At 37.7% G+C, this 24920-nt stretch overlaps 1 protein-coding gene across 50 annotated transcripts; it reads right to left on the bottom strand.

Annotated features, from left to right (window-relative positions):
- Positions 1 to 1299: 1299 nt before the first annotated feature.
- Positions 1300 to 24876, bottom strand: znf740a (zinc finger protein 740a). Of its 50 annotated transcripts, none has more exons than XM_051416233.1 (21): positions 24769 to 24876; positions 21286 to 21448; positions 20903 to 21085; positions 20141 to 20287; positions 19297 to 19414; positions 18964 to 19047; positions 16832 to 16945; positions 14887 to 14970; positions 14274 to 14357; positions 13740 to 13823; positions 13279 to 13362; positions 12448 to 12531; positions 10485 to 10568; positions 10031 to 10114; positions 9560 to 9643; positions 8993 to 9076; positions 8067 to 8150; positions 7513 to 7596; positions 5526 to 5609; positions 4981 to 5099; positions 1300 to 4841 (listed from the first exon to the last, which is right to left on the bottom strand). In XM_051416233.1, the coding sequence occupies exons 2-21, from the start codon at positions 21328 to 21330 to the stop codon at positions 4668 to 4670; spliced, it is 1992 nt and encodes a 663-aa protein (XP_051272193.1). In that variant the 5' UTR covers positions 21331 to 21448; positions 24769 to 24876; the 3' UTR covers positions 1300 to 4667. The 50 variants fall into 50 exon arrangements, with proteins under 50 accessions (XP_051272193.1, XP_051272190.1, XP_051272195.1 ...); XM_051416230.1 differs by lacking the exon at positions 24769 to 24876 and adding an exon at positions 24092 to 24581; XM_051416235.1 differs by lacking the exon at positions 24769 to 24876 and adding an exon at positions 24092 to 24578 and having other exon boundaries at positions 16862 to 16945.
- Between the last annotated feature and the right edge of the window lie 44 nt (positions 24877 to 24920).

Here is a 24920-nt window from a genome sequence, read left to right as displayed (position 1 = left end):
GTAGGACATCGAGCAACTTCATGTCACCAAGTAGGGACCTGAGCCATACGACCTCCACGGAGACCTGAAAGAGGACACGGCACACTAAAGAAATAAACAACAAACACCGGTGGACACCGGGGGCCGGGGGTGACGAAACAGAGCAAATATCTCTTAGATGCCCCTATGGAAAATAAAAAAGTGCCCTCTCCAGTGACCCAATGTGAAACCAAACATGATGAACTGCCCTCTAGTGTGTCCTTATTTTAATTTTTTCCACCACTGCTCAGATTAAATATTGTAACCCTGTAAGATACATCCTGGTTGTAAAATAAACTATAAAGCATTTCAGCACAGTTCTGAGGCAAGCAGCAAAATCCCCAAAACAAATCTACACCACCTGCATACTGCACTTTAAAGTGTAACCTTTAACTTTAACTGACATCTACAGTTATTACTGTGTCATGAGAATATTTGTTTTTATTTTGGGTGGCATGTTTCTCCCCATCCCTTGACCTCTTATGTTCATGTTAACATGTAATGAATGCAGTGTTAAATGATTAATAATGATTGATTATGTTAGATTGTGGTCATATTATTGGACACAAATGTATTTATGGAATATGTATCATGTGAGCAAAATAAATAACTAAAACACAAAATTACCAAATACTACATACTTAGTTGATATTGCATCTTAGTGATGAAAATTACCTGGAAACTTGCTCAGATTATTACAACCAATTGACAGGCTGTGAACTAATTTTCCCTCCCTGCCAAGTTGGGTCCACACACATCCTGATGCTGGAGGAAATTCTACTTAAATCCATCAAATAGGAAATGTGAATTCTGGGTCAACATTGATGGGTTAAGGGGCGCCCGGTTGGTTCGGTCGGTGGAGCTGGCGACCCGTGTGCGTGGTGGCCCGGGTTCGAGTCCGACCCGCGGCCCTTTGCTGCGTGTCGTCCCCTCTCTCTCTCTGCCCCCCTTTCCTGTCTGTCTCCAGCTGTCTCTCTATCAAAATAAAAAAGGCATAAAGGCCAAAAAAAGAATTTAAAAAAATGTATGTGTTAAGTAAAAGTAAAAAGGGACTTCCTGGTTGCATGTGTAATCTTTTTTAAAACAAAACGTAACAAGTGCATATATCGATACAAATAGAGTGACAGAGTTCCTTTAATGTTGGAATGACTGAGGCAAGATTTTAAATGCTCAGAATAACTTGAAACAGAAAATCTCATGTTTATCTGTAGTTTTTTTACTTAACTGTGTGAAATGAAAAACATCAAAATGAAGTCAACACAGCCAGTGAGCATACAAAAGTCCTTTACAAATTCTTTTATTTCAGCATAATAGTAAGAAGCCTCTCCTCTGATTTTCATATACTTGAAACTAATTGGATCACAAGGGTACATATTAGTTAGCCCATTTTACAATAATCATTGTAACATTTTTTTAGGAAGTTATTCTTATGCACTCATTTTCCTACACAAAATAATCAATATCAAGATCCTATCTTAACTGAGGACCATAACTCTGCATGCAAGACTAATAAAGAAAACAACTAATCTGTGATAGCTACTGTTATGCTGTTGTTCATCTAATACCATTATCAATATAATTTACTACAAATACCAGGGACTTCGTATAAGAAAGAAAACATTTTCTTGTGGTACTACTGCCTCTAATGTCAAAATTACCAAACATACTGGGCTCTCAACTGTACTGATCCAAATTGTTCTGTCCACCTTCTGTGTCAAGTTGAGGAGAAATAGGCTTTGTCTAAAACCTAAAATCTAGTACAGTCTGAAGGAAAAAAAAAAATACCATCTCTCTTTTTTGTCTTTTCTTTCCTTTCACTCCAGTGTTTACAATTTCATCAGAATAAAAAAAGGTCCTTGAAACAATCATCATAATGTGATGAGAAAATTCTCAGAATCAAATCCTCAGATCTGTCTGAAAAATTAAACCTCAATCTTATAAACAAATGATCTGAGACTCAAGGATTCTATTGCATTTTAACAATGAGATTGATAATACTAAAAACAATAAATGACAAAAAGGTATTAACAAGTGACGTCAACTATATACTGTATTGCCCTTTAGCCATTTCAGTATGTGCTCGTGCCAGCAGTATCCCTTCCACAGATTTGAAATAGTGTTTCCAGAGCAAATGAATCCATTTCTCAAACTTGGCCCCTTAGCTGCCACTGGGTTTTACTCCATCTTACCAAATCACGTAAAAAACTGAATCCCACCTCTGTACACACATAAACCGTAATGCAACTTTGCCTTGATATCACTGGACCATTTCAAAAGAAAAAAAATCTTCCCAATAATACTTCTGGTAAAATATCATTTAACTCAGTAATCAGCTACTTATTTGTATCAAACATCCTGTTCATCCTACAAATCAGAGACCAGATAATGCACTCTGGGGTTCCATCTCTACATTCAGTCTAAAGCTTATCTGGACCTTTAAATAAAAAACAAAAAAACAAAAAGAAGTTGTTCTCTCCTCAGGATGATCCAAATGAGACTGTAGTCCCTTGAAATCACCCTCGATGGTTTGAGCCGTCTGTTACTTGCTGTTGCGTCAAAGAATGGGTTGTAATGTCTTGATATGTACATGTATGTTTAGTCTAGCAGACAAATCTTCCCACCCGGCACTGACATTTCTGGGTTTAACAGAACAGTTAGGACAATGCAATCACTAGCTCACCAGTCACAGAAAGGATCAAGTTTGAGAAATTTTTCCAACAGGCAGCAAAGTGGCCCCCGATCCACCGGCTTCTTTGCTGTCTGCCCGTCAAAGACTTTCACATAGTACGACCAAAGTTCATCATAGGTAAAAGAAATCGTTCGTTACAATATCATTTAGTACTACAATGATTATTTGTGTATCCGCACTTACTTAAGGCTAAACCCAATGACATGACAGACATCCATTATTACACACCAACCACACAATATTTGGATAAGAAGGCAATTGTTAGTGTGTAGTAGAGTCAAGCAAGTGTTGATTCTGCTATGGCCTTCGACCAGCCAAAGCACTGCAGTGGGAAACGTTTTAGCACTACCGACTTCTCACAAGGACCGTCAAACTCCCAGGGGCACCTTAAGGATTATAGACTGCGTTACACTGTAATCAGTAACAATGACCCAAAATATTCATTATCATCAAAAGACAACCTCTCTCGACAGGAGAACACATTAGTCTGTTTTAGCGCCACTGAAGCCATCGACATTCTGTAACCATGACAGCTTTAGGATAATAAAAAACAAAAAAAACCATACCATGATGATGAAAGGCTGTCTCGTCTTAGTAAATACATCTCATCAACAATTATAAACAGTTGAGAAAAAGGCCAATGAAAACAAAAAAAACAAAACAAAAAAAACCAGAAACAAACTAAGGCCACAAGATTTTGTATACCCCCGCTAATCTCACAGTGTGAGAATCTGTACAGACAACATAATGGGAATTCAAGCGGTCAACCTGCACAATTTTAGACCAGGATGTATGGACAGAGCAAAGAGAGACACATTTTTTGCCAGGTACTGGAGATCTCTGTATATATATTATATACAGTATATATACACAGCTGAACGTACTATAGCATGACAACTTGCTAAGGCCTCCCTCCTGTGCCATTTCCCCCGAGTCACCAGCCTGTCACACCTGACACAGAACATGAGATCCACAGGTGATACTCCTGTGACTCAATGCTTTATGTCTGACACAGTGCCAGTCAACTGCAGGTTCCCCTTCTCGTTATCCATTTCTTGGAAGTCCTGGTTTAATGTCTGATATTACTTTTTATTTTTTTATAAACAAACTCACAAAAGTTACTCAGGTTTCCTCAGGATCTCACGGAAACTGAGCGGCAACAGACCGTATTTGAACCAGTTTCTAATTTTCAGTTTCTTTTTGGCCCATTTTCTGCATAAAAAAAAAAGAAATCACCACTCAAGTGCTGTATATCGAAATAACATAAACACTTTCAATTATTTACACAAAATAATGATGAAAACTGTACCTCCTATGTCGATAAAGCCAGGGAAAGGCTATTGTTTGTATCATATTTTAGACCAGATACCGCTTTCAGTGAAACATCTTAATGTTTAGCACTGTTAGCTGCAATAGCTAGCCAGATTTGGTCTACATGAGTTGTCAACAGCGTGGTTTCCTTGCTTTACCTGGAAGGAAAGTTCAGTTTTGCGAATTTTGACCTAAGTGACAATTCTTTTGAATCAAAATGGGCCACAAATTTAAAAAACAGAAAGCAGTTCAAATACGTTTCCTCGCCACTTCATCCCATTTTGTTGCTAACACGTCAGGATAAACAATACCCACTGCCCTTTCCCGAGTACCACCAAATGCAGATATATTTGAACAATAAAAACTTTTTTTTTTTTTTTTTGCAAAAATCAAATAGATTAAGTACAAAACAGGACCACTGTTCATCACAGAAAAGTCTCGTCTTTAAAAAAACTGGGGAGAAAAGGAAACACAGTAAAAAGTCAACAAAACAAAAACACAAAATGTCCCTCTGTCATTAGTAATCCCAAGACTGGAGCTGCAAGATCAGTCTGTGCTAGAGTGTGGCGTCACTCAGCACAGAGCTGAGAAGAAGAAACCCTGTGGCTTGACCCATCTCTGGCGGTGTGGATGTAGGGAAGGTGGAATGTCAGACCGCCAGCCGGCCAGGAGGGGGATGCAGGGGACTCCAGGTTGGGGGTGCGGGTGGGGGTTCTTGGGCGTATGGGCGTGGTTCGCAGCATGGCTGGTTCTCTACTTTGGCTACGCTACGACCCTGGCACAACCGCCGATGCCGCAACAGCCGGTCTGTCCGTGAAAAGTTCTTCAAAACACACAAAATGGACATTGTTAAGTTGAGTCTCTTTTAATAGTTATACAGACCAAGAAAACAACAACAAAGTGTCACACAGCAGGAATTTAAACAAGTATTACATTAGGTTTATTTTACATTGTTTACATACCTGCTGGCACCGTTCACACTGGTAAGGCTTCTCCCCACTATGGACACGCTTGTGTCTCTCAAGGTGGTAGCGCTGGATAAACCTCATATCACACATGTCACAAGCAAATGGCTTCTCTCCTAAAAGAGCACACAAATACACAGTCAATGCATCAATTTTAGCGTCTTGTACCAACAAAAACTGCGTGCACTTTTCCCACTTACTAATCTTTATTTACAAACTACATTTCCAACGCTTAGAACAAGTTGGAAAACAAACTGCCCTATCAGTACATTTCAACAGTTTAGTTTCAGCATCTAAAAATTGATATTCTAAAAAAGGCCTCGTCATCAACTCATTATGTGTAGATCAGAGTGGAATTTCTTGTTTTCGTGGCCCAGATCTACGCAACATAGTATCCCCAAAAACTGGGGCAAGTATTTTGAGGCTGGTTCAACATCCCATCAAATGACTTGACAATCCAAACTCGAGTTTGTTGTGACCCCGTTCTGTTGCAAGCGCAAGAGCCTTTCTCAGTAATGAGGGTACGGTAAAGGAACGCATACCCGTATGAGTGAGGCTGTGTCTCTCCAGGTGGTTACGCTGAATAAACCTCATGTCACACATGGAACAAGCATACGGCTTCACCCCTACACACACAGAGCAATATATTAGCCCTACCACCCACAAGTACAAGAAATACAACCTTCAAGCTCAAAGCTAGATCTAGGACTAAAATACTGGCAGGTAATAGCTTATCATTTCTTAGTGAATAATGTGCATTTCCTTTTTTTTTTTAAATATGTTGAAAAGTTCAGACATGCAGCTAAGACAATAAGTTAAACTGTAAATAGAACTAATTCAGATTTTAACATTATGTAGAGGTCTGGTTACAAAGCAAAAAACACCAAGATCTGTCATGTGCGGTGATATTAGCATTTAATCACTGTATTGTTTGTCTAAATAAACATCTTCAATTGTCACACATTACTATTTCAGCATCCTTTCACCTTCTATCCATTAAGTCTACATTTACACCATAAAGACCATAAATAATTCTTTAAAAGTCCTTGAGATTGAATGTGAACCTGTTATTACTGGATATTAACCTGCTGTCACACAAAGATATTTTTAGCTAAAAATACTGTAGAAATAATAATATAAGACGTTCATTAACACTTAAATGACCTCAGTGCGATCGAACGCTATCAGAAGTACAAATTGAGGTTAGTCCTTGTATGATTAGGTGTTTGAGATTTCTGTGTTTAATAGTCCTTTCAGTTTGATACATAAGTGACACACGGGTTGTAGTAACGTTGGATTCCTGAATGTGTTTTGATTAAACTGATATTTTTTGTGGTTTTTCAGTTACACTTACTGACTTCTGAGGCAAAGTTCATAGCTGTTGCATTTCAGTGTGCACAACAAAAGATTGAATATTTATTTTTTTACCTTTAAATGAAAAATAATCACAATATAATTTATGACAAATAATATCTGCTAAATGTTCAGGAAAGGTGGCTTTTACTCTCTTATTTTTAATTATTTTCGTACTATTACTTGCAGCTAGGAATTAATAAGAACGAGAATTTACAAGTTGAAAATTTGTAGTAGGCAACATACTCAATCCTACATCTACATTATAATTCTTAAATTGCCCTCCAGTATTACTGGTATATATAGTAAAACATATCTCAAAAGGCTGCTAAACAAATCAAAACAAAACAAAATAAAGAAACAGAAATTAATGAACTGGATCTAACCTAACAGACCAAGTATAAATCAAAAGCTGATTATTGGCCTTTGGGATTTCCACCAACACCATCTGGATCAAGATAGAATTAAAAGGTCAAAGGGCAGCGAGGCAGGCAGACATATGGACCCCACTCACACCTGGCATCAACATGTTATCTCACGGTCTTGACTGTGCCAGCATTCGGAGCAGATCCTAATATGCAAATTAGTTAGGTGCGGCTGGCAGGCTTGTCAGTAGACCTGGCGTGTTCCAGGTTACGGGAAGCAGTGCCATAAACAGGCATCATTCAATAACTCTTCCCGAGGGAAGGCTTGCTAGATACTAAAGTTAGGCAACCTTTCAATTTGCTGGGTTGATTTAAAAATAAAACATAAATGTATTAACAATGTTGTCATCGTGTGCATTTAGACCTGCACATAACTACTAACCACGTGTTCTTCCTCTAACCAGGTGACGTATCTAGATACAGACTGCATTTTAATACCAGGTGTAAATGAGTTAATAGTGTTGCCGGCTTTTTAGGTATTAAGTGTGTAACACACAAAAGCTTCACGCTATCTGCCAACAATTCTGGAGGGCAAATAATTTCACCTAGTTCCAAGCATAGGTTACAGAAATGTAAATAAAGAGTAAATACTAATAATTTAAATGTCTTATTAACAGCCACAAACCAGAACCTACAAGAAACACAGTTCTGACTATTATTGTAACCATTCAAAGGTGTCCCTCGCATTAACAATATAAGGAGTAAATGGTGATCTATATAATGTAAGAAGGGCAGGTGCACGGACCCATACCCGTATGAGTGAGGCTGTGTCTCGCCAGGTGGTAACGCTGAACAAACCTCATGTCACACATGGTGCAAGCAAAAGGTTTCACACCTAGACGCAGAGCATCAATACATTATTTTCAGGACTTTTTCATTTCTGTGTCACAATCCATCAATCAGTAATGTACTTTAAACATCTATTTACAATTGATGGGTTGTTAACCACTTTTCACTGGCTACGTGAAATTCCCCTAATTTAAAAAGGATGCATGTGGAGTATTTGTTTTTTTTTCTCTATATCCAATTAAGAATACATCATACTGTGTTGATCAAATTTCAGATCCACAACTAAACACATCACATGAGCTGATGATGTCACAGTGCTGTATTCATTTACACATTCAGACTTTTAATGCTGCATTTACACACATAATGCAGGATAGCCCTGATCAAGAACAATGTACAACTAGTCCCTATTACAGATTAATAATAACAAATGCCTTAGACAGAAGACCCTGTATCTAATATAATGTTAAGTACAGTCTGATCTCAGTGACATGGGTAAGGTGGGCGGACGCATACCCATATGAGTGAGGCTGTGTCTCGCCAGGTGGTAGCGCTGAAAAAACCTCTTGTCACACATGGTGCAAGCATAAGGTTTCACACCTAAATGCAAAGTAGCAATATTATATTATTTAACCTCAATTTTCATTCGTCACAAATAAATACCTAAGCTATTGGTTATTAACCACACATTTGCCAATTCATGCACAAACAAACAGATATGTCAAATGTTTCCCTCATGTAACACTGATAGTTACCAGCAAGACAACTACACAACTGACTGTTTTAGCTGCAGCACCAAGACAAAAGGATTAGCTATTATTATTTTAAGAGTTATGATTCCTGTCAGGCAACACTGCAAATAAATACATTTATTTTTGCATCTCTCATGTTACTAGCCTGCTGACTGACGTAGGTTTTAAAATCATGATAATAATTAAAGTACTTTGATTTATCAGTATTTCAAAAAGAACATTTTAGTGTGAGAACAAAATACCAACATACATTTTAAGTAACTGAGCATTTTACTAGTAGTAATCATGCTTATTGAAGAAGGGCTGATGAAATATGTTTTCTAAAAAGCGATATCTAAGAACTATAGTGACCAAATATGTAGTTGTTTTAAATGCAGAGGTGAGGCCTGATGTGTTCACTATTGCTGTTTTTTTGTTTGTTTTTTTACAGACTTTAGTTAATTTTCATTAAAAAAAAGTGTTACATGTTCAAGAGGAAATCAATTATCATTATTATAATTAAGTTAATATACTTGGGAGTAAAGGTTACAGAAATGTAATGCAAATACTTCTGCACACAGCTACTAATTTGGCTATCTCAAAAATATGACATCTGTATTGTAAACTGTTTGCACTGAATACATTAGCACAATAAAGACTATATAATAATGACCTATAAAATGTAAGAAGGGCAGGTGCACTGACGCATACCCGTATGAGTGAGGCTGTGTCTCGCCAGGTGGTAACGCTGAACAAACCTCATGTCACACATGGTACAAGCAAAAGGTTTCACACCTAAACGCAGAGCATTATGGTATTATTTTCAGACTTTTGATTTTCTTGTGTTCACAATCCATCAATAAGCAATATACTTCAAATATCTATTCAGAATTGATGGGTTGTTAACCACTTTTTTTTTTTCAATTGTTTTGAAATTTCCCTTTTAAAAGACATGAATTCTTGTTTTTTTTTAGTGGTCGTTTTTCCTCCAAATCCAATAAAGAATACTAATCAAACTGTGTGAACCAATTCTCAAATCCACAACTTTAACACATCACATGAGCTGATGATGTTGCAGTCCTGTATTTCTTTACACATTAAGACTTGCATTAATGTTGCATTTACACACATGATATAGGGTAGGCTTGATCAAGAAATCATTGTACTGATCAGTTTAAGAGAGCACTGATAACTGCCTTAGATTGGCTGGCTCTGTATCTAATGAAATGTAATTACAGTCTGATCTCAGTGATATGGGTAAGGTGGGCGGACGCATACCCATATGAGTGAGGCTGTGTCTCGCCAGGTGGTAGCGCTGAAAAAACCTCTTGTCACACATGGTGCAAGCATAAGGTTTCACACCTAAATGCAAAGTAGCAATATTATATTACTTTGCCTCACTTTCCATTTTTATAATTTAGGAATGAATATCTACGCTATTGGTTATTAACCACACACTTGCCAATTCATGCACAACTCAAAACTTGTTTCCCCAAATATTTTCTTCATACTGCCTTTATCCATTTTGTAGTGTTGTAGTTATCAACAAACATTACAGAAAACAAAATAATGATTTACTGTTATCCTGCTCAACTGGCTAACACCAACAGACTAGAAAACCCTGTTAAACCTTCATACTGACATTTCCCTTAAATGTAACAGGTATATGTCTGAAGTGAACTAACACAATTAAATGTGCACACTGATTTCTAACACTGAATGTCATGGGCACGGTGCACGGACCCATACCCGTATGAGTGAGGCTGTGTCTCGCCAGGTGGTAACGCTGAAAAAACTTCATGTCACACATGGTGCAAGCATAAGGTTTCACACCTAAACGCAGAGCATCAAGAGAATTATTTTTGTCTCTCTGCCACCGAGAGAAAATAAATATATCTGCACTCTCTTTTATAACTTGAGCATCAATCTGGATTAAATTGATATCGGTGGTTAATAACCAATGTCATACCCTAAAATGACTTACAAGGGTACAATATAATGTAATATAATAAGATGCTTGTTTCAAATTCAGATCTAAAAATCCACTTACACAACACAACACATGATTATGATGTCATCTATTTGACATTAAACTTGAATAATTTGTGGAAACAAAAAAATACAGATATTTATGACTAGATCAAGCATACAGATGTTGCAGCATCCTAATCTTGTGACTGGGTTAAGATTGGCTGACGCATACCCATATGAGTGAGGCTGTGTCTCGCCAGGTGGTAGCGCTGAAAAAACCTCTTGTCACACATGGTGCAAGCGTACGGCTTCACCCCTATACACACAAAGTACCAACTTTAGCATAAAACACTCAACTGCCAAAAATGATCGACATTAAACTTTACTAATTGCTTAGTAAAGTTCGGTTGCCCTTATCAGCGCCTTGTTTACACTGGAAATTCCAGCATACTTCAAAAACATGCTGTTCCAATTGGAAATTCATTTCACATCTGATTTAAGGTAAACTGTAACTGCTGATGGTCGATGACCAAAGTTTAAATTAGAAGAATTGAGGGATAATGAAAATATCCTGTATAAAAAGTTTAAATTAATTAATCTTTAAACCTAAAAGCATAAATGACCACACAATTGTTTGGGGTGAAACCAAAGTCCCTAGTGGGCACATTCCAACTAGCTCAATACGTTTTTCACACTATGCCAATGGGTGCTTGTGTTCATATAATTTCAACCTACCGCTCGTTTTGTGAACGCAAATACTTGAAATTTTTGTAGCGCTGATCGCAGAGATTAGACAATTTTAGGCAGTTGGTAAACAACTATGCACAACACATTAAGATTGGACATTTGTTTGCAGAGCAACTCTTTAATCTTAAACTGATTTATAGTAACGGAAACTGCTCTAAAAACCATCATACATAACTTATCTGTATCTGATTACGAGAATCTTAAGATTTAAGCAAAAAATAAAACATTATCTCTGCTTTCTCTTCACATTTAAAAATTACTGTAAAAGCAGACTGACAAAATAAAGAATACCCTTACACAAAACTTGTTTTCAAATATGATACACAATTAAACTAAATCATTTTTGCCACAGGATTATATGTTATTTCCTCACCATTGCTTTGAATGTGAAATGACACAATAACTAAGCTGTGTGAGCAGTGAGCTCTAAATTTGCAGGTTTTAATTTTTTACAGGAAAAACAAAACAAAAAAACACTGTGAATTTTAGCCTAAATATAACCCCTTTCATATCAACTGAGACCCCACAGTGTTTCTTCCACCACAGGTCTATGCACACCACCAGGCCACATTACCAACACATACTCCTTAATTGAGAATTTGATAAAAAATTTCCACAACTGTTACAAAATAAACAATAATATCTAATAACAATAATGGAATTCTGTGTCATTACCTATAAAAACCTTGAGTCCTATACAATGGAAACTGCAGCCAATCTGGTTCCTGCTTATCTTTAGTTGTGCAGATGTTAATCTAGAATTGATCAGCTGTAGACAGTCACACGCCAGTGGCTGCTTCACAGTAAACACCTTCCAGTTTTGGGAACTTTCCTCTCTTGACTTGAATTGGATCAATAGTGTCTATGAAAGAGTAAATCTTCTCAGCCTATTTGCATTTCATGTATTAATGAAAAACTAGCTTTTAGATTTTTTTTCTTTTTAAATATGCAAGAAAAAAAATGATTCATGTAAATGCTTTTTTTCTTTTTTTTTCAGTTTTGCTTTTCTAAAGACAGATTCAGTCTTGCATATGCTGTATTTTGTCAAAGTCAAATTTCTTATTACAACTGAGCTTATCCATATAGAAAACAGTCTGAACTGAACTTTTTTTTGCATCTAAACATCAAAAATACATCTAACATCTAGAAATTGACATGTTTTTTAAGCAAAATATCTAAATAAAGTACCTCAAACCAAAGAGTGGTGCTGGCATTTTTGCTTCATGGTCATAGTGTCATTTCATATACAAAGTATGGGTGGAGGTATTGTTATGCAAGAGCTTATGAGGCTACTTGCAGACGGTACATGAAACATTAGCACTTGTCATATAGTGATAGAAAGCAATACAAACTCGAGTTTGAAGCAGCCATGTATACATTCAATTGCAGCGCATGCATGACCGAAGTCAGGGAAAGAGAGGGTCAAGGTTAAAAAAATGAGGACGTACCCGTATGAGTAAGACTGTGTCTCTCCAGTTGGTAACGTTGTATAAACCTCATGTCACACATGGTACAAGCATACGGTTTCACCCCTAAACAGAGCACAAGAATGTTAGATGCATTTCAACGCACAGATGAATTTCATGAACACCAACATTTTAAAAGACATTATGAAATGCTTTGAGGTTGTTAATTATTGCATGCTTTACAGACAAAACTCTGTTAAGAGACATTACACAAAAAAAACAGTCTAAGAACCTGCAGACGTCAAGAGTTACGGTGCATCAATTAAAGAGAAACAGGGCTTACATGTTGCAGTTTGGACCAGCTTGAGTAATATTCAGTCATCTGCAAACAAACTGTTGATCGTGGTGAAAAACCCCCATTTTAACTTCATGTTGAAGATTATTCATGTTACCCCGTGTTCAAGATGCACCATTTCATTGTCAAACCAAACACTCTTGTATTGGCCTGATAAAAATCTTGAGAAACGTAGCCTATTTTTCTCGACATTTTAGACTATTGATGCCTGCATTTAAAATGCTTTTTAGTGTAATGTGCCTTTCACTGGATATGTAATACAGTACTTTAACAACACACATGCAACAGTACCATTACAATAATCACACAAAACAAGGTAACTGACAGAGTCACTTTTTCAGTGGACAGTTTTCCAACAAAGCCTAAAAATTCTATTAAACATTTGTTTTTAGAAGGGGAAATGTCTACCAACAATGGCATAATTATGGTATTGCATATAGAGGGACTTAGAAAATCATGTGTAGGTTGTTTATATGAAAGGTCTCATAGTGAAAGGGGAACAATTAATTCAAGCATACCAGTATGAGTGAGGCTGTGTCTTGCCAAATGGTAACGCTGGAAGAACCTCATGTCACACATGGAGCAAGCGTATGGCTTCACCCCTAAACGCACACAGTACCAAACTTTAGAAAATGTTCTCATGAACTATGTACACAAAATATGTCATTTTACATACAGTAGTCAGTGTTATGTCATTAGAAGGTCTCATGTATTTTCCTGGCCAACTAGTCTCTATACATACCAAGACATAGAAAGAGTCAGGTCAACCCTAAAAGCAGTTATTAAATACAATCAGTACACCAGAGAAGAAAAGACAAAATCTACAAGTGCTTAAACTTTAACCTTTCATAATTAAGAATGTGGACTGAGGAGAACATTTGTGTAGTACTCTCACAGGTAGGTTAGGATGCTTACACACAAGGGCAAACATCTACAACCCCTGCTACTGTCAAGTGAGAGGGATAATTAAAACTTATACCCGTATGGGTGAGAGTGTGTCTTGCCAGGTGGTATCTCTGGAAAAATCTCATGTCACACATGGAGCAAGCATATGGCTTCACCCCTGCACACACAGAGCAAAATATTTGGTAAAAACAACACAATTAACTGAACAGGACACACTCACTTATATTATGTATCCAGACATGCCACAAGCAGTGGTACCAGTATGATGTAACAGTAAATGCATTTCCATTTTCTATTCTGCGTGAACATGCGTGAAAAAGGGGCCTCAATGAAAACGTATTTTTGCTGATCCCAGTGCAGCTTTTTAATACTGACATGCATTGCAAAGGTCTTAAAAGTGTTTAGACACAAGTCAAGGTGTAATTTACAGGCACTGCAGTGATGTCTCAAAAATAGTGCCTTAAAGGTTTAAGGTGGTCAGTCAAGACTGATTGATGATCATAAATATTTTAAATACCTGACTAAAAGTCATATAAACAAAGGACAGATAAACTTCAGTAAACTGGGTATTTGGGCTCTAATGAAGCAAAGAAGGGTGAACCCATACCCGTGTGAGTGAGGCTGTGTCTTGCCAAGTGGTAGCGTTGGAAAAATCTCATGTCACACATGGAGCAAGCGTATGGCTTCACCCCTACACACATGAAAAGTATGTAAATATAAAAGTAGAAACAGAAAAAAAATAAGTTTAAACACATAACCATCAACTCTTCCCTTAGAATAGCTCCTTGTGCTTCTACACATTATACCAACAGCCTGAGAAATATATTTTTTTTTTGTTTTGCATTACATGGTTATGTGTATTGTGACACCAAGTCGGTCACCTAAGTCAAACAAAAAATCTTAAAAATTAGAGGAGTAACAAAGAAAAATTGCACAGAACAAAGTAGAGCATTCAGCAGGGGAAAAGCTGAAGTTGTGTACATTCAGGTGCCCCACTATGTATGTATTTTCTATCAAGAGCTAAAAATGGTATGTTTTATATTTAACCATCCTAATACATGTCTGGATACATTTTTATTTTTCTGAATATGAGAATATTTGAAACTAGTCATTTTAAGTCACTTTAAAACACCCTAAATCTGTTAACACTGCCATGAGTTGAAAAGTTAAGGCACTTCTAAAACCCACTACCTAATGAGCTAGGGTAAGCAGACGCATACCAGTATGAGTGAGGCTGTGTCTTGCCAGATGGTAACGTTGGAAGAACCTCATGTCACACATGGAGCAAGCGTACGGCTTCACCCCTACATACACAAAGTATCAACATATTAGCTATGACGTTCCTTAAGCATCAAAGGAAAGCATCAGTCACAGGCATTAAATCACTAGGACTTGGTAGACATTACACATTCCAATCAAGCTTCATGCGAAGGGGTGATTTGTTTTACTTCTAATTACTAAGTCTCTTCAGGTTTAGAGAGCATTCATTTTCATATTATCTGGAGTACATCCTAAAACAAACGCAGCAACAGGATATAAGCCAAGCATATATAAAACAAGACATACAAGTAAGCAGCAAGATAGCAAAGACACATCTAAGACGGTGATCACACTGGCCAGCTGAAGCAGAAACGTGAGCACACTCATCCACTGCTCACAATTATGAAGGTTTACAATTTTTTTTAGCATTTTAACACTTTTGTTGCAAATTACTGCAAGTTGAAATTTGTTTAACGTCTATACAATGCACAACCGTTCAGTTTATGGTGGCACGAAAGTGTGTGTTGCTTTGAAGCGTTACAAGTCTGTCTGTTTTCTAGCACTCCAAAGTGATGATCTGCCTCAACTTATAAAAGCTTCCAATCTGATCTCCGCCATAAACTTACAGCAGAAGCAACTGCACAATTATATAATCAAATATGAATTTAAAAAGCCAGACAATTACAGCTAATACACATGAGCTGTGCAGCCATTAACCTGCATGTGCAATAGGTGTGGACATCAAAGGACTATTCCCATATTATACCATGGCCTCAGTTAATCAGCTACTTCAATATGACTGGATCATACAAGAGGGCATTAACACTAACTGTGACCCCCTGTAAAATATGAACTTGAGATAAAAACTTTTAACTTTCCAATAAAGCCAAGATTATCCAAGATTACTCTACGTTTTACTTTTTCCTTAAGACACTGTGAACAATCACTCCCGTTTCTTATACTGTGGCCATGATACCATGTCACTTTTGTCAAAAATCCAGACCATGATGGAAAAATCCATTAATAATAAATATTGTTTTTCATTCTCAATTAATACATGATTGGATACGTAAAATGTGTAGAACTAACATAGGCTACTATGTACACAATGTGTGATTACTAACACTTAGCTTATCTCCTCAGCTCTGCTGCTGAAGCACCTAACATTAACCTCAGAGAATAAAAAATAAAACCTAAAAATAGGAAGCGAGAGTGAAGCAGTTGTTGAGCAGCAATGGTACAAGAGGGATAATACACTTTGAGGGGTCCACAGGAGGTATTTTACTTCATTTCAGGTGTTTACTTACAATTTTTCATACATGCATTACAATAAATAGCCCATTATTGGATATGGTAAATAACAGGCCATCAACTGTTTTTGTGTTGAACTGGAAAAAGATGTTAATATAATTTGTCCACCAAATTCAACAAAAGATTTATAACTTTCAGTAGCATTTATTGAAGGGCTTTTGTATTAGGTTGCATTATACAGGTTTTACTATTTATCTGGTATTTCACTGTTGCTGTTTCTCATCAATGTACTACTGTTATAAGTCTACATTTTTAAATAATAAATGACTGCGATCAAGCGCATCTGATGAAAATCTATGTTGAGGAAACAATGTCTCCTCCGAACAAATACTTAGATCAGTCACTGGTGTGTTTTTGTAAACTAGTTAAGACCCCTAATATGGGATGCAATATGTAATACTACAGGATTGTTTAAATATTCTGTTGAACATTTAATAAGAATTTTTCTGATCAACCCCTAAAGTGGTGTTTTAGGCCTGCATGTTTGCTTGTATGTTATTTATGTGGATGTTCAGACTATGTTTTTGTTCTCAAGCCTCTTGAATAAAAACTATTGATCTCAATGAGACTAACAGGATAAATAAATGTCTTAACTTGAACTGGGTACGGTAAATGGACGCATACCCGTATGAGTGAGTCTGTGTCTCTCCAGGTGGTAACGCTGGAAAAACCTCATGTCACACATGGAACAAGCGTACGGCTTCACCCCTACACACACAGAGCATACAATTATTAGCTATTCAGCCAATCAAATAAGCGAAAATGTGTTAAAATATATATATGTAAATCACAAAATTCATTATGTGGAAAACAGAAAGAACAGATGCAGTGTTGCTACAAAGAGCAACTGCTTACTCAAGCCACTGGGATATTGGAATAAAATAATATATATATATATATATATATATATATGTACTGTATTTTATTGGGTAGAGTTGGTTAACATTAGTTTACTATTTATGCATTTCTTGTTGTGAATACTGGGGCAGTAGTCAATGACTTGGAAAAACGATTAGGTTGGAAGTCTGACTTACCCACAGCATACTTCTTAAACAATGAAAAACAAAGAATTTTGTGTGAATGGGTGCAACGCAAAATTGACACTATGCAAATGTTACTTAAGTCCTCAATTTTCATTTTATATAAACAATTAAGAACATAGTCCTTTGATGTCCATGCAGTTACTCTCACTGACAAAGTAATAATTACATACAAAATGACAAAAATAAATAAATCTTGCATGTTTTTTTGCGGCCTGTGCTTGGAGGCTTTCACATACATACACTGGGGTCCACAAGTTTGAGTCCACTTTCAAGTCCACTATCAAAAAGTCTTGTTTACAGAACTGTTTGTCGTCATCATTTAGCAACATAATTGATATAATTTGTTTTTCTTACTAGTTTCAATAATATCTTAGTACTGATACAAGTGAATATTTTTAGATCCCAAGAAATGCACAGAAAAAGTCACAAGAATCATAACATTAAAATAGTAACAACAGTAGCACAAGTAATCTTCGTAATACATGGTGAGAACACCATAAAAAATGAATGGTCGTGTCACTACTGCTAGTGCAAGTTTTACTGTAACATTAACTGGTCTGTTAATATTGTTTGAGGAAACCAATTTTGTGGAGCCAGTGATTCTCTTTGTAAGAAAGTTTCCCAGCACAAATCTGCTTTTAAAGTAAAAGTCCTACAGGGACTGCACACTGATTTTATGTAGTCAAATCACCCAGACCAAGACATGGCAGACTTTTTAGAATAAAGCAGCCAGTATGCTTCAACAGAAGTGCTTGTCAGATGGTCGAACCGTGTGGGCGGTCAGATGTGGTCTGTTGTACTTGTGACCACAACCAGCTGTGATATAGCACTGCCCACTAGTGCATAGTGAATTGTTGTACTGCACAAGGTGTTTACAGAGCATGCAGCAACTGCTAGATGGCAAAACACGCAGGATTAGCCTGGGTGTGGTTACTCTTTTAAGTGACCATAGCATGTGAAGACCAGTGTATCAAGCTGACATCTGTACAGGACCCAACAGCATTTGCATGAACAAAACAAATTCAAATCAACAAAAAACCTCCTATTTGACTCGTTAAAACAATTTTACAACAAAACAAGTAAAAGCAATGGGCCACAAACGGGCACGAGACAAATAATGTCAGAGTATCACAGCTGAACACAGAAGGAAAGTTGTTTTTACAGAAGAATATTTGCAATAACAGTCACAAGAGAAGCTAAGTTCTCCCTCCACTGGCACCAGAGATCAACCCCACTTAATATTCTGGAGAAAAGAAGGAATGCGTCTCCGACATCTCTGGGATCTTCTACTACAGGGCTAAAATAATGTGGATTCTCAAATCCTGCAAACATTTCTACAACTGATGCCAGTCAAACTGAAAAGCCACAATTAAGGCAAATAATGGAAATCCAAAGAGGAAAAAAAAAAAATTGAAACAACAGTTTTTAATAGTGGACTCGGGACCATTGGACCGCACTGTATTACATCGCCTTCTGTCAATTTTTCCTGGTGATGGGGGACCAATATTTATAAGACAAATACCGTGCTTTATATTTTGGGGTGAACAGATTTTGGGGGGTGGCTTTGTTGGAAATTACTGTCCACAGACAAAATGAACCCTGAGCATCTGTCCATTGATTCAAGTGACAGACTACAGATGTAGTCCGATTTATGTAATATGGGTACGGTTAAAGGACGCATACCCGTGTGAATGAGGCTGTGTCTCTCCAGGTGGTAACGCTGAATAAACCTCATGTCACATACGGCACAAGCATACGGCTTCTCCCCTAAACCGAAGAGCACCAGTTTTAGTTAAAGTCCCCACAGATACCACCAATCAGCTGTGAGGCAAAAGCTATTACCAAACAAGGTTTTTAAGCAGGCCATAGCAAAACCTTACAGTTGCTGCACACTCCTAGATTCAGTCCAACTTAATCTTTCAGGGCCTCTTTCAACAAATGATTCATGTAATCAGGCATTAAAAAAACTGTTCTGGCTTAACTTTAAAGTCCAGGTGTTCCAAGCGTGACCCATACCTGTATGAATGAGGATATGTCTCTTCAGGTGGTATCCACTCCTAAATGCTCCGTAACAGTGATCACAAATAAAGTTTTTCTGCACTTTGGATGATGGACCATTCTCATCTCCTGTGCCCTGATGAGGACAGTAAAGAATAACAGTTCAACATGTTTCAAATGCCAGCTTAACATTGCACTAATAATAAAAAGGTACAGTGTATTTTACCACAAACACAATGGCACAATTTGATATAGTACATACCCACCCACAGCTGCTCAGAACCTAAAGGAAATCTAAAACTGCTGCGAAATCGGTATGTGTCGATAAATGTAAGGCGTATGGTTTCTATAGCGTTCTAAAGACGTTGCACACATAAATCTCAATTTTACGGGAATATTTTAAATGGTTACTCTTTTCTAAAAACCCAAATTATCTTTGGCACGGACAGGCAACATATTAAAGTTTTTATTTATTTTTTTTATTTTTTTTTACTACGAGTAATTAACATTTTAATTGAGAAATACCCCACAGTCCCTTCCGATAGCCTAATGCCCTCATGTTACTGCTCCCCCTGTTATGCACACAACTGCAGTTATTGTGCTCCGCTTTGCTCCGCTCCCCTCCCCCTCTTTCCTCTCTAGAGATCCTCCACCCCCTCCACATCTTCCCTGAACTCCTCCCCCCCACCCCCACACAAACAAAAAGTGCACACATGAAAGCTCCAAGTCAGGCGCACTTGAATAAAGTTAAATGCTTTTCCATAAAACGTGTGCAATCTGCTAACGGCATATTTTATGTAATGAGGAGAAATGAACATGCACTGCACAGACCATTCCCTATTTAGCAACCACAGCCACTGACCTTCCCACCCCTTCCCTCTTGTTCTCTCACTTTACAGGGCGTTACTGATTTCCTGTTCTTTTTTTTCTGCTGCATGTCCTCGTTGGCCCTCATCTCCTTCTCGTCCAGCAGGCGGGGAGCTTGAAATTCACCTTCCTTCCGGATAAGCTACAGAGCCAGAAAAAGTCAATTATTTCCTAATTTTAGATCTGTTAGCTTTAAAACTAAAAACAGAATGTCTAAATATTACTAAAATGAAGGGATAAATGTGAACTTCTATTATGTGCATTTTCTTGCCACTGCCAGTTGAAAACTCCAGTGTTAAATAGAGTGGGTTTTTACATTTTGAATCTTGATTTTAGTAAAAAATAAAAATAAAAAAAATAAAAACACACAATTTAAAACTAAAAATTTGAATAATTTCTGATGGAGGATGAATATCATCCATATACTGTGCTTGTTAGCGCAAGGTTTTGTCCACATGAAACAATAAACAAGAATTGTTTGTGGAGGAATAAGGACAATGGGATACGTGGAGCCTCCAAAACTGTAACTATTTGCCCGTACATATAATCTGGCAGGGATTATGTCAATATATTTTTTTTCCTTAAAAGCACATATGACATACACTCATACACCCCAGTATATATTTTAAAACACTACTGAAACTTTGTGTTATTATTGCCTTTAAGGAATTTTCACTTTCCATAAAGAGTTCACACCCTTCACAATAGTACATAACAGCCCCCATTCCCACTCTGCATTTCCCAAGTGGGTCCTAACCAAGGGTGGACAGCTCATTCCAGATGGGAGGATCATGTGGCTCTGGGGACCACGGTCAGATCCATCTCTCTGCGGTGGTCCATGGCCAAGTGGAGCCATCATTTTTTTGGGTGGAGCGGCCATGGAGCTGGCCTGCATCAGGGCCATACTGGAAAGGACAGCCTCGCAGCCAAGCAGCCCCGCCTGCACAGAAAAATAATTAAAAAAACAACACTTTTACAAACTACATCAAACTTTTAAAACCAATTTGAAATTATCTGAATCTCAGACAATCTTGGCAGTCACATGGCATTTGCCAAGCTAGTCATCAACGACAACATCCTGAGTGACACAAGACTTCAAGTAAAGTTATTTGTAACCACTTTGGTGTTTTCAAAACAAACCCATTTCATATGGTCGCGGACTGAGCTGCTGGGCAGATGTGACATTGCTGTGGTGTATGTGAGCGCAGGGACAGGGGTGGGGACAAGGTCATCCAGAGATCCGTCAGTCAGGATGGTCGGGCTGGTGGGAAGCCACACCCACCTCACTCATCTAGCATTAAAACTGAAGAAGAGGAGGATGTGGATGAAACAGACAAACATTAAATTACAGCATCAATTGCTGTCTTTATTGTTACATATTCCATTAACTCTAGTTAGGATGGTCAAAGACATCCGGACATCATATATTAAAAACACACACAAATATTCTTCATTTGTACAAATAACTATGCTAATAGTGTTAGCTTAGCTTTTGTTTGTAGAAATTAGTCGCTATACGTACCACTACAAAAATGTTACTGATGGCTGACACACAGAAACAAATTATATTGAAAATATAAATAAAAAAATAAATAAAAAAACACAATAGCCAAATGATGTCCTTCCAATAAATGTATCTTGTTAAGTATAAAAATCGCCTGCCTGTTCATCACACTGGACGTCAGGGTAATTTGAATTCGACTTAAACTGTGATTTTCATCTGGCATTCTCAAATGTTTAAGAAAAGATTCAAGCGGAAATCTACATTATTTTGTGAGACAAGAAATGGAACATACTCCTAATAAAACTACAACAGCTAATTCATTTTAAATCCTGGTTCGTGGCATATTTTGGTGAAGAACAATAAAAAAATAAATAAAACAGTATACTGAAAACAAAACATCTTTTGCAGCAACATTAGCCTGCTCTAAATAAGTATGTATTTTCTCATCTGTGTTTTCGTGCCATTGCTAGTTGAATGATTGGTGTTTTACAGATTTATGTTATTCAGGATGCATGTGTTAGTAGCGTCAACTGATTTAAGACGGTTACTGGGGACATAAAAAACATCCAGTCCTACATTGTTCTACACCTAATGCTTGCTTGTGTAAGACCTGTAAACCTCTGAGCTGTATGAAATTATTTTGGCAAAATGATGACATGTTGCGGTATCACTACTTGTGGACCTCACCAATAATTTTAAGTGGTAGCTCTGGTCCACAATTGTAAAAACTCAATACGATCAGTCTAAAAGGAAAATTGCTTCTCATAAATCTGGACCCGGTTTGGATTCAAAAGCTGTTATCGATACCAAACACTAACCATTAAATCCAACCACAAAGTACAACTGGATATTATGGGTAATATAATGGGTTCATTTGTAGTCTATATAAACAACTTTCCACTTCTGAAAGAACTGACACTATATACTAGGATTTGTATAATGCGAGTGAAACAAGTTGAAATGTGAAGAGCGGACTACATAGAAATGTAAATAGAGGAAGAATCTCTACAAAACAGCCAGACAACTACAGAATAATGGCATTTTTAGTATGATTGGTAAAACAACTAGTATTTTTCAGCACGTCAAAATATTCAACTTGTAATGCATACGTTCAAAAAAAAAAAAAAACAGGTTTCCTAAAACACATAAACATACACAAAAGGATACCAGTATTCATACATTAAAGCCTAGTTATAATGTATTATTAGCTGAGAGTCTGGTTCTGAGACGAATAAATACAATAAAGTCATGAACACTGTACATTGCAACTGTAAAGGCGAAATTTCCTGTATCTACATCTTCTGTTTGGTTAAACCAGACCTAAATATAAGTACAAGCCTACGTTGCATATCTATGAGTGGTTGTATCTTTAAATTCAGCGTTACGGTAGAAGGAGAATACAAAAGCAAACATTTAACTGTAAACATATACATATCGATAACAAAGCGAGCAAACCTCTAGGTCTGTCCTCCTGCTAACTGTGGTACACTGAATCGTGCCTTTTGCATTTTGACACGGGTTTTTAACAACCATGTTACGAGGAGGCCATGAATTTACTCGAAGGAACATTATTGTTTCTTGTGGTGGGTTTCTGCACATTTAATGTTCCGTGTTTTCTTGTTTTTCCCCCCAAAAACGGTGGCACGAGTTAACTGTTACGCCTGTGCACCATCAGAAAAGGTTAGCGGTAGCCAGATGGAGGGACTGGTATACTTTAAGTGATTTCGCCATTGGCGTTGGTTAGCCAGCTAACGTTGCTAGGAAAACAGACAGCGAGCGCAACGCTAACATCGGCTAACGCTAATTAAAAGGACCACAAGGCTACGATCTAAGGTTTGATTTCTGACTATCGCTGTGTTAGCTGTCGGCAGAGGAAACGCTACAACCCTAACATACTATTGTTTTTAAAGAGACATATGACATTTGTCTGCTCTGGCCTCCGCACTAACGCTACCACCCAACCCACAACGTTAGTTTTGCTGATGTTGAACAAGCTGGCTAACATCAGCTAGCCGAGCAGCTAGCTGCTCGCTGGCGCCCTCGCCTACTTTAATGTTAGTAATCGAACATTTTTGAGCCCACCTGGTTATCGGTTTCATACCGTAGCTTCACGAAAGTATCGATCTTGCAGACTGGATCAATTAATCTTAACAGTATGGTACACAAGCTCAACTGGTTCAAGACAAGATTGAGCGATAGAGACATTCGTGATGGCCGTCGTTGCGAGAGCCTCCCCCCTCCTCCCCTCCTCCCTCCCTCCCGACGATTAAGCTAACGTTTGTTAGCGAGCTAGCAGTGGCTAACATTGACGCTGTAATATTAGGTAAATCACTTTGCTGCCATTTCCGAGCATGCATATCTACAAACGAAAGAGCAGACCACTGAATGCACAGTCAAAATTCATCGAGCATCGAGGGGAAAAACGAGGAGATATTTATCTACCTTTCAGCTTCAGTCGCCCGACGTTTTCAAGACCGTCTAGTTTACAAACACAGGAAACGCCACAGGATGTAACCCACTCCCCCACACAGCAGCACAGCCTCCTCAAGCGAAGAGAAAAGGGTCATCTTCTTCTATCAGCTCCCCGTGAACCGAGAGCGGTGCTTCTAACTGCTATAATAAATAAATATATATATATATATGTCTGTTAATCCATTTTTTTCCTTCTTATTTTCCGCCTGCTCAACGTTATATCGATATGTGTTGTGGTGGTGAAGCTGGCCCTCCTCTCTCAGTTTGTAGCAGATTCAGACGACGGCTGAGAAGACGCAGATAAAGAGGAGGAAGGAGTGGACACTAAAACATGACTGAAACACAGGGACGTGCAGACGACATACGGTGGTGGTTAAGTGGCTCAGTCCGATGCCCCCTTTTGCCCTGTCTGAAGTGCCCCTGGGGCCAAACAAATACTAATAATATTATTACAATATGACAGCTGTTATTGCCGTCGTTGAATCTATTATTTTTTTAAATATTACATGCCAATTATTATTATGAGGTAGCTCCTCCCAAGCTGCCTTTTAACGGGCAATGGCGTCATTGCCAGTTGCTTCAGTAGTGATTTATTTTAGCGAGTTTACGCTGCACTTTGCTCCTTTATTGTTGGTTTGCATCCTTACCTGAAACTAAAAAAAATACACGTCCTCTGGTTTAATTTGTCCCCATCAATCTTACATAATGTCCGTAGTCGTCGGTTCTTCATACACTAACGTTAACTATGGAAACATCACGGAGCTTATATAACGTTAACACTGTACGGTGAGTTACAATT

The sequence above is a fragment of the Dicentrarchus labrax genome, unplaced genomic scaffold, assembly GCF_905237075.1.
Source record: "Dicentrarchus labrax unplaced genomic scaffold, dlabrax2021, whole genome shotgun sequence".
NCBI classification, from domain to species: Eukaryota; Metazoa; Chordata; class Actinopteri; family Moronidae; genus Dicentrarchus; species Dicentrarchus labrax.
Note: the sequence above shows the minus strand (reverse complement) of the source record. Positions and strands in the feature narration are given on the sequence as shown.